This window comes from Salmo salar, chromosome 18 (genome assembly GCF_965601325.2).
Source record: "Salmo salar chromosome 18, fSalSal1, whole genome shotgun sequence".
NCBI classification, from domain to species: Eukaryota; Metazoa; Chordata; class Actinopteri; order Salmoniformes; family Salmonidae; genus Salmo; species Salmo salar.
The window spans coordinates 41,732,656-41,751,070 of NC_138308.1; the positions used below are offsets into that span (position 1 = coordinate 41,732,656).

The following is an 18,415-nucleotide window of genomic DNA, read 5'->3' on the forward strand; positions in this document are numbered from 1 at the left end:
CTCTCTCTCTCTCACTCTCATCAGTGCAGCAACCAACCCTCTCTCTCTCACTCTCTCATCAGTGCAGCAACCAACCCTCTCACTCTCTCTCTCATCAGTGCAGCAACCAACCCTCTCTCTCATCAGTGCAGCAACCAACCCTCCCTCTCTCTCTCATCAGTGCAGCAACCAACCCTCCCTCTCTCTCTGATCAGTGCAGCAACCAACCCTCTCTCTCTCTCTCTCTCTCACTCTCTGTATCATCAGTGCAGCAACCAACCCTCTCTCTCTCTCTCTCTGATCAGTGCAGCAACCAACCCTCTCTCTCTCTCTCTCTCTAATCAGTGCAGCAACCAACCCTCTCTCTCTCTCTCTCTCTCTCTCTCTCTCATCAGTGCAGCAACCAACCCCCCCCTCTCTCTTACTGTCTCATCAGTGCAGCAACCAACCCTCTCTCTCTCTCACACTCTCTCTCTCTGATCAGTGCAGCAACCAACCCCCTCTCTCTCTCTCTCACACTCTCTCTCTCTGATCAGTGCAGCAACCAACCCTCTCTCTCTCTCACTCTCTCTCACTGTCTCAACAGTGCAGCAACCAACCCTCTCTCTCTCTCACACTCTCTCTCTCTGATCAGTGCAGCAACCAACCCTCTCTCTCTCTCTCTCACACTCTCTCTCTCTGATCAGTGCAGCAACCAACCCTCTCTCTCTCTCTCTCTCTCACTGTCTCATCAGTGCAGCAACCAACCCTCTCTCTCTCACTCTCTCGCTCTCATCAGTGCAGCAACCAACTATATAAGTTAGCATAAGCTATACTTCTAACAACCCTAATCCTCCCAGCCTTCAGCAAACTATTATACAATTAAGGAACATTTATTTTACAGAGACAACGTAAAAAAAGAGACAGTTGGATTAGAATTAATTATAGCAAAGAATGAATTCTAAAGCCTCTACTTAGAATAAACCATGTGCGACCCAAAAGGCACCCTATTCACTATAGAGTGCATTACTTTTGACCAAGACCCATGAGGCTCTCTGCACTATAAAGGGAACATGGTTCCATTTGGGACCTAGCCTCAGGCTTTTGAACTGAATACTCAGCATATTGTGGAATGTCATTGTGGATTTCTGGACACACTGAAAAAAAAACCTCAGGTACTCAATGCTACGAACTGAAGACAAAAAAAACATCCAAACTTCTTCAAGACAGTTAATGGTTTCCATCTCTTAATGCTGCGGTTAGTTTCCATTGCTTATTAATGCTGAGGTTTTAGGTGTACGTCCCAAATGGCACACTATTCTCGATGTAGTGCACTACTTTAGACCAGAGCACTATGGGCCTTACATAGGGAATAGGGTGCCATTTGGGATGCAGCCTTGGATCACAATCAACTCCCTCTACTAGTCTATAGTTATGACTGTATATATACCATCAACTCTCTCTACTAGTCTATAGTGATGACTGTATATATACCATCAACCCTCTCTACTAGTCTATAGTGATAACCATCAACCCTCTCTACTAGTCTATAGTGATGACTGTATATATACCATCAACCCTCTCTACTAGTCTATAGTGATGACTGTATATATACCATCAACCCTCTCTACTAGTCTATAGTGATTACCATCAAACCTCTCTACTAGTCTATAGTGATGACTGTATATATACCATCAAACCTCTCTACTAGTCTATAGTGATTACCATCAACCCTCTCTACTAGTCTATAGTGATGACTGTATATACACCCATCAACTCTCTCTACTAGTCTATAGTGATGACTGTATATATACCATCAACCCTCTCTACTAGTCTATAGTGATAACCATCAACCCTCTCTACTAGTCTATAGTGATGACTGTATATATACCATCAACCCTCTCTACTAGTCTATAGTGATGACTGTATATATACCATCAACCCTCTCTACTAGTCTATAGTGATAACCATCAACCCTCTCTACTAGTCTATAGTGATGACTGTATATATACCATCAACCCTCTCTACTAGTCTATAGTGATGACTGTATATATACCATCAACCCTCTCTACTAGTCTATAGTGATGACTGTATTTTTACCATCAACCCTCTCTACTAGTCTATAGTGATTACCATCAACCCTCTCTACTAGTCTATAGTGATGACTGTATATATACCATCAACCCTCTCTACTAGTCTATAGTGATTACCATCAACCCTCTCTACTAGTCTATAGTGATGACTGTATATATACCATCAAACCTCTCTACTAGTCTATAGTGATGACTGTATATATACCATCAACCCTCTCTACTAGTCTATAGTGATGACTGTATATATACCATCAACCCTCTCTACTAGTCTATAGTGATGACTGTATATATACCATCAACCCTCTCTACTAGTCTATAGTGATTACCATCAACCCTCTCTACTAGTCTATAGTGATGACTGTATATATACACCATCAACCCTCTCTACTAGTCTATAGTGATTACCATCAACCCTCTCTACTAGTCTATAGTGATGACTGTATATATACCATCAACCCTCTCTACTAGTCTATAGTGATGACTATATATACCATCAACCCTCTTTACTAGTCTATAGTGATGAATGTATATATACCATCAACCCTCTCTACTAGTCTAGTGATGACTGTATATATATATACACCATCAACCCTCTCTACTAGTCTATAGTGATGACTGTATATATACCATCAACCCTCTCTACTAGTCTATAGTGATGACTGTATATATACCATCAACCCTCTCTACTAGTCTATAGTGATGACTGAATATATACCATCAACCCTCTCTACTAGTCTATAGTGATGACTGTATATATACCATCAACCCTCTCTACTAGTCTATAGTGATGACCATCAACCTTCTCTACTAGTCTATAGTGATGACTGTATATACAGTGGAAGTCAGAAGTTTACATACACTTTAGCCAAATACATTTAAACTCAGTTTTTCACAATTCCTGACATTTAATCCTAGTAACAATTCCCTGTTTTAGGTCAGTTAGGATCACCACTTTATTTCAAGAATGTGAAATGTCAGAATAATAGTAGAGAGAATGATTTATTTCAGCTTTTATTTCTTTCATCACATTCCCAGTGGGTCAGACGTTTACATACACTCAATTAGTATTTGGTAGCATTGCCTTTAAATTGTTTAACTTGGGTCAAATGTTTCCGGTAGCCTTCCACAAGCTTCCCACAATAAGTTGGGTGAATTTTGTCCCATTCCTCCTGACAGAGCTGGTGTAACTGTGTCAGGTTTGTAGGCCTCCTTGCTCGCACACACCTTTTCAGTTCTGCCCACAAATATTCTATAGGATAGTGGTCAGGGCTTTGTGATGGCCACTCCAATACCTTGACTTTGTTGTCCTTAAGCCATTTTGCCACAACTTTGGAAGTATGCTTGGGGTCATTGTCCATTTGGAAGACCCATTTGCGACCAAGCTTTAACTTCCTGACTGATGTCTTGAGATGTTGCTTCAATATATCCACATAATTTTCCTACCTCATGATGCCATCTATTTTGTGAAGTGCACCAGTCCCTCCTGCAGCAAAGCACCCCCACAACATGATGCTGCCACCCCTGTGCTTCATGGTTGGGACGGTGTTTTTCAGCTTGCAAGCCTCCCCCTTTTTCCTCCATACATAACGATGGTCATTAAGGCCAAACAGTTCTATTTTAGTTTCATCAGACCAGAGGACATTTCTCCAGAAAGTGTGATCCTTGTCCCATGTGCAGCTGCAAACCGTAGTCTGGCTTTTTTATGGTGGTTTTGGAGCAGTGGCTTCTTCCTTGCTGAGCTGCCTTTCAAGTCATGTTGATATAGGACTCATTTTACTGTGGATATAGATACTTTGTACCAGTTTCCTCCAGCATCTTCACAAGGTCCTTTGCTGTTTTTCTGGGATTGATTTGCACTTTTCACACCAAAGTACGTTCATCTCTAGGAGACAGAATGCGTCTCCTTCCTGAGCGGTATGACGGCTGCATGGTCCCATGGTGTTTATACTTGTGTACTATTGTTTGTACAGATGAATGTGCTCCCTTCAGGCATTTGGAAATTGCTCCCAAGGATGAACCAGACTTGTGGAGGTCTACAATTGTTTTTCTGAGGTCTTGGCTGATTTCTTTTGATTTTCCCATGATGTCAAGCAAAAAGGCCCTGAGTTTGAAGGTAGGCCTTGAAATACATCCACAGGTACACCTCCAATTGACTCAAATGATGTCAATTAGCCTATCAGAAGTTTCTAAAGCCATGACATAATTTTCTGCAATTTTCCAAGCTGTTTAAAGGCACAGTCAACTTAGTGTATGTAAACTTCTGACCCCACTGGAATTGTGATACAGTGAATTATAAGTGAAATAATCTGTCTGTAAAAAATTGTTGGAAAAATTACTTGTGTCATGCTCAAAGTAGATGTCCTAACCGACTTCCCAAAACTATAGTTCGTTAACAAGAAATGTGTGGAGTGGTTGAAAAACAAGTTTTAATGACTCCAACCTAAGTGTATGTAAACTTCCGACTTCAACTGTACACCATCAACCCTCTCTACTAGTCTATAGTGATGACTGTATATATACCATCAACCCTCTCTACTAGTCTATAGTGATGACTGTGCATATACCATCATAGATGAACCAAGGCATAAAAAACACACCTGCTCCACATTGACTGTCCATCCTAGAAACATGTAGACAATTATCCTGAAGACTGACAGGGTGTGGAGGCATTCAGACAGACAAACGGACGGACCGACGGACAGACGGACGGACAGACAGACGGACAGACAGACAGGGGGACAGACAGAGAGACAGACAGACAGACAGACAGACTGACTGACAGAAAACCAGACAGGCACAGACATACAGACAGGCAGGCAGGCAGTCAGACACGCAGACAGACAGAGAGAGACAGGAAGGCAGGCAGGCAGTTTCCTCTCAGGGAGGGAACTTGTTTAGAATTGAAGATGGGGAAAATAAGGTTCAGTCTAGACATAGTTACTTTTAGTTTAGGTCAGTTCTATCTTGCCTCTGAAGGACCCTTTAAAGCCTTTCCTTACAGGTAGACTCGGAGCTCCATGGGTAGTTATTTTGTGTGGAGTCATTCTATGATTCACTACTGTGGTTTGGGTTGAGTACCTGTGAGGGTCGAGGTGGGCGGTCATAAAAACAGCCATCCAGGAGTCTTAGCCCTTAGCCTTCCATTCCACTGGTGGAAACGACAAGTCATTTCACATTTCATACTTTAAAAACCCTTTCAATGACTGGAGGAATTCATTTAGTCTTTTTTACTACAAGTGGAATGAATGTCATATACATTTAGTGACATCTGCAGGTTTATATAATATCCCCTTTCATGATATTGTTGACTTATGAAATGTGTTTTATTTATATATATTTGTCTAAACACATTGGTCAACAGTAGTACAGATACTAGTCTAGCTGTGTAGAATAGACACATCCCATCACCAAGATGTATGGCACAGCAATGGGAAAATGATCTGTTCAACTCAAATCTAGATTTATATCATATAATCTAGCAATCAATAATTTTGGTGAAATCATTATTCGACTATTTTCAAGAGAAAACAGACATTTTTATTTTCTATTTACATCGGAAACGAGTGTTCAGTCTCGGCTGGAGATAAGTGATGGGCAAACTCCTCACCACTTCCTATCAGTAGGCTGTGCTACTGTAAATATATTCAGAAGCATTTCAAGGATATTACATAAAATTCTTACCCATAAATAATATTCACGCGTTAACGTAGCCTACTGATGATGGAACTTGTAGACGGTAGCCTTTAGGCAAATGTATGAATCATTACTTTTCCATGACTTTTATAAAATCATGCAGTAAAAACGTTTATTTGAACAGAAGACATACTGTATTATTTTTTATTTTAAGAATAGTCTGGGTGGTTAGATCCATGCCCGCAGACAGTTACGTACTGAATGTGCATTCCAAGACTTGTTTCACAAACTAAACAATTCGCCACGACTTGTTCTCTCCCTGTGTGTCAGAGTCTCTCTCTCAGACCAGTGGACAGAATGCGTTTACCCTAAAAACTCGGTGGCTTAAAGTTTCGTGGAGTTAGAGAAGTCCGACTGCAATTTTTGTACTAACGCCTCCCCATCCGTGCGTAATGGTGCGGGACTGCGCCGCAGATGTTTGTGTGCAGGAATGCTTTTTTACTTCTGAGGTTGGGGTTGAATTTTATACGAATTAGTATGTTGTAGGCCAATGACTGTACATATGAAGGTGCAGGCCTACCTCTCTTTTTTCTAAACAACCACAAGGCATCTAAACAGTTCCAGGCTCCGGCTGTGAGTTAGTTTATCTGTACCTCCCTGAACTCTCCGATTAGCCGGGCAGGGAGCTGTCGTCATCAGCAGCACCCCCGGTTTTTTCCCTTTTCTAAATGGATGGGGCTGTCCAGCTTCATGCACAGTTCAACGGAAGCCGAAAGATTGGAACAACTTGTGAATTCCCTCGTCAGTTTGGTTTGCGTTTGCGGTAACGTTCAGAAGAATGCTCGACGGCGGCTTCGCTGAAGAAGTTAAAGATTGATACGTTTTTTTCTTTCTCATAAACTGTGCGGCGTTCAGGACTGGAGCAGGACAGGAGGAGGGAGAGGGAACAGCGGTTGCCTACTACAACGTTTACAATAGAAAGGAAACTTCAACTCCCGTTAGAGTGGACTGAAGTGAAGTGGCAGCTCGTAATTCCACAATGGCTTTCGCTTTGGATTGTATATATTTATTGATGTGCTGTTCTCTCAGCTTGATATTTTTAGATCACAAACATACTGTGAAATCACATGGTAAGTTCTTATGATTTTACACTTTTTTTCTAAACTTTTTGGTATTCAACTTTGAGGTAGCCTAATGTGGATTTTGTGCAGAGGGCTATAAAACGTATGGCATACAGTATTTGAAGTTATATAACCCCCTGGGTTTGATAGAGACTGAGGTCTTATTGATGAACGTGTCCAGAAATGCCACAAACTAGTCCAATAATTTAGTTGTACCTGAAAGGGTTTAGCCAAACTAAACAGTGATGCAACTGGCTGGCTCATAACCCATAGACCAAACTAGACTAGAGACACATTATCCTATGTCTCCACTGTTCAGAAGTTCAATATCATCTTTAAATAAAGGTTCAAAAAAGAATAAAAGGATCATCTTCCATATTCATTAACCATTTGTTAGTAGGCCAATTCTCCTTTAACTAGCATGCATTACTCTTAGCCACACAGAGTATAATCATAATTGTTTTATTTATTTATTTAACCTTTATTTAACTAGGCAAGTCAGTATCAATTAAAGTATCCTATATTATTTTCTGTGCCTTTCACCAAGTTCCCATAAATTCCCATAAGTTCCCAATCCCCCAAGTTCCCATATGTTTCTGTGCATAGGTTCCTACTCCCTGAGAAAGAAATGTGCTGTCTAGAACCTAAAACGGTTCTTTGGCTGTCCCCATAAGATAACCCTTTGAAGAACCTGTTTTGGTTTCAGGTAGAACCCTTTTGTGTTCCATGTAAAAACCGTTTCCACAGAGGATTCTACCTGGAACCCAAAAGAGTTCTATATGGATCCAAAAAGGGTTATCCTATGGGGACAGCCTAAGAACCCTTTTGAGACCCTTTTTTTCTAAGAGTTTATATTAGAACTGTCCAGTTGTCTCTGTTTCTCTGATGTTATTCTTGACTATTTGTCTCATCAGAACATCTCTCTGGAAAGTTAAGTGAATATGGTCTTATCGTGCCGTTCAGCACAGACTCCCACGGCCGCTATATCTCCCACGTGGTCTCAGTCTCAGGAGCCTGGGCCTCAGCTGCAACGGGAGAAAGTGAAAGTGAAGATGCAGGTGGTGGTGTTGGTGCTTCCTCATCCCCTGGTCCGGGAAAGAGGCGTGTGGCCCGTAGCGCCCCCGAGACTCCCTCTATCACCTCTGGCACAGGCCAACACCTGTTTTTCAACGTCACTGTGTTTGGGAAAGAGTTGCACCTTCGCCTCAAAGCAAACAGGAGGCTGGTGGCTCCGGGGGCATTTGTGGAATGGCAGGAGGACTTCGAGGAAAAGGCTAAGGAGCGTCTCCACGGGGACTGTGTTTTCACTGGAGACGTATCAGACATGCCAGAGGCTACTGTTGCCATAAGCAACTGTGATGGACTGGTAAGTCAATAACCAAACCCACCCTCCCTGAATTCCATACAATGGTGCAAATGAGTTAGCGCACACACACACATACCCTAGTACTGTATACTGTACTATCAGCCAGATCTCAGATCTGTTTGTGGATTGGAAATTACAAATCAACCGTATGAGTTGGCAAGACAGCACAAACAGATCTGGGACCAGGCTGCTGTACACTGTAATCTAACCATATGAGTTGGCAAGACAGCACAAACAGATCTGGGACCAGGCTGCTGTACACTGTAATCTAACCATATGAGTTGGCAAGACAGCACAAACAGATCTGGGACCAGGCTGCTGTACACTGTAATCTAACCATATGAGTTGGCAAGACAGCACAAACAGATCTGGGACCAGGCTGCTGTACGCTGTAATCTAACCATATGAGTTGGCAAGACAGCACAAACAGATCTGGGACCAGGTTGCTGTACGCTGTAATGTAACCATATGAGTTGGCAAGACAGCACAAACAGATCTGGGACCAGGCTGCTGTACACTGTTTAAATGGCTTAGGTATTCTCCTCACACTGTTCCTAGACCTGGCAGTCACTATGAATGCAGGTTGCGGGTGAATAAAAATCAGCGGTAGGATATCCTAACTCTGGCTGGATTCCAATAGGAATTACACATCACTTTGCAAGCCAGCATAATGTGACATGCAGGTAGGATTGCAAAATGTTGCTACATTTCACAGGTTTTCCAGAAATACTGGTTGGAAGATTCCTGGAAATCCTTCAACCAGAATTTTTTGGAAAGTTACCGGAATTTTGCAACCCTACTTGCAGGCCTCATGTGGTCTGTAAACCATGAGTTTTAGGCCACTGAGTGAGGGTAAAGTTAGGCCTCAAAATAAGGCCTTATAAGATATGTAATACATTGTCAAAAAACGTTTTATTATAATGACAACATTCACCTAGGAACTCACTTAGTGAAGGCCACAGGGCTGAAAGAGTGACTCTATACGTTTGTGTAAGGATAGGTCCCATGTGGCTTAGTTGGTAGAGCATGGTGTTTGCAACGCCAGGGTTGTGGGTTCGTTTCCCACGGCGGACCAGTACGGAATTTCTTTTTTTAAATGTATGAAATGTATGCATTCACTACTGTAAGTCGCTCTGGATAAGAGCGTCTGCTAAATGACTAAAATGTAAAAAATGTAATGACTACAAAATCCCTTTAAGTAACTGGACTGATATATATTAAAGGGATTCATCGGAATTTTGGCAACAAGGTAATTTATCTAATTCCCCAGTCAATTGAACTCGTGGATAAACATGTTTTATGTCTCTGTGTGCAGTTTGAAGGAGGTTGCTAACTAGAGATAAACTTCCAGTCATTGTGTAAACGCCAGTTAGCATTGGCTTTCTGAAACTCTTCCTAACTTCCTTTATATACTGGATGCAGCGACATAAAAATGGTTTCCGTGAGTCCCGAAGTATCCCTTTTAAGTGCAACGGGTTTCCTCGAAAGTTTAGAGTAATGACAGCACATCGGGGTTTACACTGAAGCATTGTCCACTGCACACAATAACTTGAATATATAACAAGAAGTTGACGTAAACAGCAGGGAGACATGATGCTTGTCCATTGCTTTGCTATGGAGCCCTGTTAACTATAGAGAACTCAGTATACAGTAGCCTCTACTTAGCCTACAGCCCTACACTGCTGCTTCCAGGGAATAGTTTTCTGTTAAGCTGTCCAGACGTTACTTTCTCTTTTTCCAACACTTATGCAAGGAGCTCATGTTACGGCACTGTCACTGCTCTGTCACTGCTCTGTCACTGCATTTACATTTACGTCATTTAGCAGACGCTCTTATCCAGAGCAACTTACAAATTGGTGCATTCACATTATGATATACAGTGGAACAACCACTTTACAATAGTGCATCTATATCTTTTTTCTTGGGGGGGGGGTAGAAGGATTACTTTATCCTATCCTAGGCATTCCTTAAAACCTGTTGGGGCTAGGGGGCAGTATTGAGAATTTTGAAAAAAATATGTGCCCATTTTTAACTGCCTCCTACACCAACTCAGAAGCTAGAATATGCATATTATTGTTCAGGTTTGGATAGAAAACACTCTGAATTTTCTAAAACTGTTTGAATGATGTCTAAGTATAACAGAACTCATATGGCAGTCAAAACCCTGAGACAAATTCTGACTGCAAGTGGATACCTGATGTGTTGAATTACCTTTAAGCCTATGCCATTGAAACACACAGGGGCTTATTAATTGTTGAGCACTTCCTATGGCTTCCACTAGATGTCACCAGTCTTTAGAAAGTGTTTTGAGTCTTATACTGTGAGAACTGAACGAACAAGAGCCTTGGAACGGTGGTGGCCGATTAGACTCTGACTCGCGAGTTCATGTTGGGTACTCTCGTTCCAAAAGAGAATGCAAACGTCCGCCTTGAATATTATTCATGTTCTGGTTAAAAAAGGCACTAATGATTTATGCTATACAACGTTTGACATGTTTGAACGAACGTAAATATTTTTTTTCCCCTCGTTCATGACGAGAAGTCCGGCTGGCATAGATCATGTGCTAACAACACAGAGCTTTTTGGACATAAATTATGAGCTTTTTCGAACAAAACTACATTTGTTATGGACCTGGGATTCCTGGAAGTGACATCTGATGAAGAGAATCAAAGGTAATGGATTATTTACATAGTATTTTCGATTTTAGATCTCTCCAACATGGCGGTTAGTCTGTATCGCAAAGCGTATTTTTCTGGGCGCAGTGCTCAGATTATTGCAAAGTGTGATTTCCCAGTAAGGTTATTTTTAAATCTGGCAATCCGGTTGCGTTCAAGAGATGTAAATCTATAATTCTTTGAATGACAATATAATATTTTACCAATGTTTTCGAATAGTAATTATTTAATTTGTTGTGCTGCTTGACTGGCGGTTATTGGAGGGAAACGATTTCCTCAACATCAACGCCATAGTAAAACGCTGTTTTTGGATATAAATATGAACTTGATAGAACAAAAAATGCATGCCTTGTCTAACATAATGTCCTAGGGGTGTCATCTGATGGAGATTGTCAAAGGTTAGTGCATCATTTTAGCTGGTTTTCTGCTTTTGGTGACGCCTGTCTTTGAATTGACAAAACATTACACACAGCTATTGTCAATGTACTCTCCTAACATAATCTAACTTTATGCTTTTGCCGTAAAGCCTTTTTGAAATCGGACAACGTGGTTAGATTAAGGAGATGTTTATCTTTCAAAGGGTGTAAGATAGTTGTATGTTTGAGAAATTTGAATTATGACATTTAATTGTTTTCAAATTTGGCGCTCTTGATATTTCACCTGTTGTTGATTGGGTGTACCAGGGGTGGGACGCTTCCCCTCACAGCTCCGTAGGCAAGCACCATGGTCTTGTAGCAGATGCGAGCTTCAACTGGAAGCCAGTGGAGAGAGCGGAGGAGCGGGGTGACGTGAGAGAACTTGGGAAGGTTGAACACCAGACGGGCTGTGGCGTTCTGGATGAGTTGTAGGGGTTTAATGGCACAGGCAGGGAGCCCAGCCAACAGCGAGTTGCAGTAATCCAGACGGGAGATGACAAGTGCCTGGATTAGGACCTGCGCCGCTTCCTGTGTAAGGCAGGGTCGTACTCTGCGAATGTTGTAGAGCATGAACCTACAGGATCGGGTCACCGCCTTGATGTTAGCGGAGAACGACAGGGTGTTGTCCAGGGTCACGCCAAGGTTCTTAGCACTCTGGGAGGAGGACACAATGGAGTTGTCAACGTTGATGACGAGATCATGGAATGGGCAGTCCTTCCCCGGGAGGAAGAGCAGCTCCGTCTTGCCGAGGTTCAGCTTGAGGTGGTGATCCGTCATCGGCACTGATATGTCTGCCAGACATGCAGAGATGCGATTCGCCACCTGGTTATCAGAAGGGGGAAAGGAGAAGATTAATTGTGTGTCGTCTGCGTAGCAATGATAGGAGAGACCATGTGAGGATATGACAGAGCCAAGTGACTTGGTGTATAGCGAGAATAGGAGAGGGCCAAGAACTGAGCCCTGGGGGACACCAGTGGTGAGAGCACGTGGTGCGGAGACGGATTCTCGCCACGCCACCTGGTAGGAGCGACCTGTCAGGTAGGACGCAATCCAAGAGTGAGCCGCGCCGGAGATGCCCAACTCGGAGAGGGTGGAGAGGAGGATCTGATGGTTCACAGTATCAAAGGCAGCAGATAGGTCTAGAAGGATGAGAGCAGAGGAGAGAGAGTTAGCTTTAGCAGTGCGGAGAGCCTCCGTGACACAGAGAAGAGCAGTCTCAGTTGAATGACCAGTCTTGAAACCTGACTGATTTGGATCAAGAAGGTCATTCTGAGAGAGATGGCAAGAGAGCTGGCCAAGGACAGCACGCTCAAGAGTTTGAGAGAAAAGAAAGAAGGGATACTGGTCTGTAGTTGTTGACATCAGAGGGATCGAGTGTAGGTTTTTTGAGAAGGGGTGCAACTCTCGCTCTCTTGAAGACGGAAGGGACGTAGCCAGCGGTCAAGGATGAGTTGAGCGAGGTGAAGTAGGGGAGAAGGTCTCCGGAAATGGTCTGGAGAAGAGAGGGGATAGGGTCAAGCGGGCAGGTTGTTGGGCGGCCGGCCGTCACAAGTCGCAAGATTTCATCTGGAGAGAGAGGGGAGAAAGAGGTCAAAGCATAGGGTAGGGCAACGTGAGCAGGACCAGCGGTGTCGTTTGACTTAACAAACGAGGATCGAATGTCGTCAACCTTATTTTCAAAATGGTTGACAAAGTCATCCGCAGAGAGGGGGGGGGGGGGGATAGGAGGATTCAGGAGGGAGGAGAAGGCGGCAAAGAGCTTCCTAGGGTTAGAGGCAGATGCTTGGAATTTAGAGTGGTTACTGCTCTGTCACAAACGTTTTCACCTATAGTAGGAAAAAGTAAGAAAATGTGTAAGATCGTCTGCTAAATTACTAAAATGTATAGGGTGAAGTTGCCCTTAGGCGCTGTTCTTGGGTCAGTTTTACATTTTCCCCAGTTAAGGGCTTTTGCTTGGACGACCAACCAAATTCACATAGAACTGTGAATTATAGATATGTCATTCTCATTGAAAGCAAGTCTAAGAAGCGGTAGATCTGTTCTATGTCCGCTATTTCTATGCTTCCTGTTCATAAGTTTAGTTTTTTCTCATCTTTAACTTTCGGTTTTGTACAACAGCTTCAAACAGCGTGGAAATGGAAAATACATTTCACAGCGATTTCGATGGTACAATGATTCTCTACACTATACTTACTTGTTTTGTGAAATTATCTGAAATCAGCCGAACTATTCGAATTTTAGCAACCAGGAAATGGCGGAGCAATTCCTGCATAGTGCACCTTTACGGTTAGGATAAGGGGAAGGGAAACTGATCCTAGATCTGTACCTAGGGGGAACTTCCTGGTTTCCCCTAGGGATGTCATTCAGAAAATGTTACAAGCAATTCATTCATTCAGCCAGTCATAACTGGCTTTAATAGTGTAATCATTTAATAACACTATGGTAAACATATAACACTATTAGGAAGAAGGCGACAAGCCAGACACCCAGAACCAAAGGACTACAAAGCCAGACACCCAGAACCAAAGGACTACAAAGCCAGACACCCAGAACCAAAGGACTACAAAGCCGACACCCAGAACCAAAGGACTGCAAAGCCGACACCCAGAACCAAAGGACTGCAAAGCCGACACCCAGAACCAAAGGACTGCAAAGCCGACACCCAGAACCAAAGGACTGCAAAGCCGACACCCAGAACCAAAGGACTGCAAAGCCGACACCCAGAACCAAAGGACTGCAAAGCCGACACCCAGAACTACAAAGAACTACAAAGCAGACACCCAGAACTACAAAGCAGACACCCAGAACTACAAAGCAGACACCCAGAACTACAAAGCAGACACCCAGAACCACAAAGCAGACACCCAGAACCAAAGAACTACAAAGCAGACACCCAGAACTACAAAGAACTACAACAGCACGACAACGCCAGACACCACAAGAACTACAAAGCAGACACCCAGAACCAAAGAACTACAAAGCAGACACCCAGAACCAAAGAACTACAAAGCAGACACCCAGAACCAAAGAACTACAAAGCAGACACCCAGAACCAAAGAACTACAAGCAGACACCCAGAACCAAAGAACTACAAAGACACCCAGAACCAAAGAACTACAAAGACACCCAGACACCACAGAACTACAAAGCAGACACCCAGAACTACAGAACGCAGACACCCAGAACCTACAAAGCAGACACCCAGAACTACAAAGCAGACACCCAGAACTACAAAGCAGACACCCGAACCAAAGAACTACAAAGCAGACACCCAGAACTACAAAGCAGACACCCAGAACTACAAAGCAGACACCCAGAACCAAATAACTACAAAGCAGACACCCAGAACTAAAGAACTACAAAGCAGACACCCAGAACCACGAAGCAGACACCCAGAACCAAATAACTACAAAGCAGACACCCAGAACTAAAGAACTACAAAGCAGACACCCAGAACTAAAGAACTACAAAGCAGACACCAAGAACAAAAAAACTACAAGCCAGATACCCAGAACTAAAATCGAACGTAAATGCGCTAGATCGTGCGTCTGTCCACGAGAGATTACAAACCCTATGAATATTATTTGCCAACCTTCTGTGTTTGCTGTAAATGAGTGCTCGTAGCCTCTGCTACTAGTAATTGTTAGAGTACTAAAAGCATTGTGTTTATATCAATCAATCAATCAAATCAAATGTATTTATAAAGCCCTTTTTTCATCAGCCGATGTCAAAGTGCTGTACAGAAACCCAGCCTAAAACCCCAAACAGCAAGCAATGCAGAAGCCTGGTTGCTAGGAAAAACTCCCCAGAAAGGCAGGAACCTAGGAAGAAACCTAGAGAGGAACCAAGCTCAGAGGAGTGGCCAGTCCTCTTCTGGCTGTGCCGGGTGGAGACTATAACAGAACATGGCCAAGATGTTGAAACGTTCATAGATGACCAGCAGGGTCAGATAATAATAATCACAGTGGTTGTAGAGGGTGCAGCAGATTAGCGCCTCAGGAGTAAATGTCAGTTGGCTTTTCATAGTTGATTATTCAGAGTTAGAGACAGCAGGTGCGGTAGAGAAAGAGAGACAAAAATAGCAGGTCTTGGACAAGGTAGCATGTCCGGTGAACAGGTCAGGGTTCCATAGCAGCAGTCAGTTGAAACTGGAGCAGCAGCACGACCAGGTGGGCTGGGGACAGCCAGAAGTCATCAGGCCAGGTAGTCCTGAGGCATGGTCCCAGGGCTCAGGTCCTCTGGGAGGAGAGGGAGAGAGATAATTAGAGGGAGCATACTTCATTTCACACATGACAGGACACAAGTGTCAAGACCTGGGCTGGGTTAGATACGTTAGGAGAACCAGGTGTTATGTCCACATAGACAAGGCATTAGCTGTAGTATTTGCATATTCCATCTCTATCATCAAAACCACCAAACAAGTCATCTGTGATTTAAAATATTGGGTGGTAATGATAGCTGGACCAAGCTGAGGTGATGTCCCATCGCAGTCTGATTTCAAGTATTGGGTGGTAATGATGTCCCATCGCAGTCTGATTTCAAGTATTGGGTGGTAATGATGTCCCATCGCAGTCTGATTTCAAGTATTGGGTGGTAATGATGTCCCATCGCAGTCTGATTTCAAGTATTGGGTGGTAATGATGTCCCATCGCAGTCTGATTTCAAGTATTGGGTGGTAATGATAGCTGGACCAAGCTGAGGTGACGTCCCACCGCAGTCTGTCAGCTTCCCTGCTACTTCTGACAGAAACAACATGCAAGGAATAGTGATTAAGACAGCCTTTTCACCCTTGACCTCTAATGACATGTTTATGTGGATATTATTCTGCCACTTGTCATGTTAAAACTGGGAGAAAAAAAAGTTATCCTAACCTGTCTAACGCTGTTGAACTCTGAACCACCTGGTTCTCCTAACCTGTCTAACGCTGTTGAACTCTGAACCACCTGGTTCTCCTAACCTGTCTAACCCTGAACCACCTGGTTCTCCTAACCTGTCTAACTTTTTTGAACTCTGAACCACCTGGTTCTCCTAACCTGTCTAACCCTGAACCACCTGGTTCTCCTAACCTGTCTAACGCTGTTGAACTCTGAACCACCTGGTTCTCCTAACCTGTCTAACCCTGTTGAACTCTGAACCACCTGGTTCTCCTAACCTGTCTAACGCTGTTGAACTCTGAACCACCTGGTTCTCCTAACCTGTCTAACGCTGTTGAACTCTGAACCACCTGGTTCTCCTAACCTGTCTAACCCTGAACCACCTGGTTCTCCTAACCTGTCTAACTTTTTTGAACTCTGAACCACCTGGTTCTCCTAACCTGTCTAACCCTGAACCACCTGGTTCTCCTAACCTGTCTAACGCTGTTGAACTCTGAACCACCTGGTTCTCCTAACCTGTCTAACCCTGTTGAACTCTGAACCACCTGGTTCTCCTAACCTGTCTAACGCTGTTGAACTCTGAACCACCTGGTTCTCCTAACCTGTCTAACGCTGTTGAACTCTGAACCACCTGGTTCTCCTAACCTGTCTAACCCTGTTGAACTCTGAACCACCTGGTTCTCCTAACCTGTCTAACCCTGTTGAACTCTGAACCACCTGGTTCTCCTAACCTGTCTAACGCTGTTGAACTCTGAACCACCTGGTTCTCCTAACCTGTCTAACCCTGTTGAACGCTGAACCACCTGGTTCTCCTAACCTGTCTAACCCTGTTGAACTCTGAACCACCTGGTTCTCCTAACCTGTCTAACTTTGTTGAACTCTGAACCACCTGGTTCTCCTAACCTGTCTAACTTTGTTGAACTCTGAACCACCTCGTTCTCCTAACCTGTCTAACCCTGTTGAACTCTGAACCACCTCGTTCTCCTAACCTGTCTAACCCTGTTGAACTCTGAACCACCTCGTTCTCCTAACCTGTCTAACCCTGTTGAACTCTGAACCACCTGGTTCTCCTAACCTGTCTAACGCTGTTGAACTCTGAACCACCTGGTTCTCCTAACCTGTCTAACCCTGTTGAACTCTGAACCACCTGGTTCTCCTAACCTGTCTAACCCTGTTGAACTCTGAACCACCTGGTTCTCCTAACCTGTCTAACCCTGTTGAACTCTGAACCACCTGGTTCTCCTAACCTGTCTAACCCTGTTGAACTCTGGTTGCCTCTTTGTCTGTTGTTTTATGTGTATTTGTGCGTCTAATATAAACCATAGTGGTACCCTACATTACATTGCATTTATTTCTGTCAACCCCCCCCCCCCCCCCCACTGACAGGGGCAGAAGAATAGAGTACCACTGTTCAGCATAGGAACAATGAGATCATTCATTAAAGAGACATTGATTTCTCACTCTGAGGTAATTACAGACATGCTTGCACAAACACACACCCTAGTACTGTATACTTTACTATCAGCCGGGTCCCAGATCTGTTTGTTCATTGTAAATGACAAACCAACCATATGAGGACAATGCTGTTCTGTTCTGTGTACTGAGAGAGGGAATCAGTCCCGTAGCCTAAAAGGTCTGAATGTTGTTGTTTCTCTGACTGTAGTTTCTGGTTAAACATTATGTTGGTGCTCTCAAACAGACTGCATTTCTCCATGGACTGAAGAAAACAAACAATTACTTTTCTGAACAATATTGATCTGGAAGAGTTACATTTTGATTAACCAAATTCACAAACATTCTCAGACTTAAGGGACAGTATTGATACATTTTTATGAACATGTTATTGTGGTTATTGAGATTTTGATTACGATTTTAATTGAGATTTGATGTTTCAAACATATTGGTCGCTATACACTGAGTGGACAAAACATTAAGAACACCTGCTCTTTCCATGACATAGAATGACTAGGTGAATCCAAGGGAAAGCTAAGCTTACTGATGTCACTTGTTAAATTGGAGCGGCAGGTAGCCTAGTGGTTAGAGCGTTGGGCCAGTAACCAAAAGGTTGCTAGATCAAATCTCAGAGCTTACAAAAATCTGTTCCTAGGCCATCATTGTAAATAAGAATTTGTTCTTAACTGACTTGCATAGTTAAATAAAAATAAAAAATCCACTTCAATCAGTGTAGATGAAGGGTAGTTTAAATAAGGATTTTTAAGTGTGTGTGCCATTCACAGGGTGAATGGGCAAGTGTTAAGAATTCATTTTGGCCCTGCAGT

At 43.2% G+C, this 18,415-nt stretch overlaps 1 protein-coding gene across 1 annotated transcript in view; it reads left to right on the forward strand.

Annotated features, from left to right (window-relative positions):
* Window positions 1–6,099: 6,099 nt before the first annotated feature.
* Window positions 6,100–18,415, forward strand: part of LOC106593178 (A disintegrin and metalloproteinase with thrombospondin motifs 14) — a 135,607-nt gene continuing 123,291 nt past the window's right edge. The window contains exons 1-2 of the mRNA XM_082964979.1: window positions 6,100–6,814; window positions 7,720–8,171. Coding sequence (XP_082821105.1) covers window positions 6,724–6,814; window positions 7,720–8,171 — 543 coding nt within the window. The 5' untranslated portion in view covers window positions 6,100–6,723. The remainder of the gene's footprint in view (window positions 6,815–7,719; window positions 8,172–18,415) is intronic.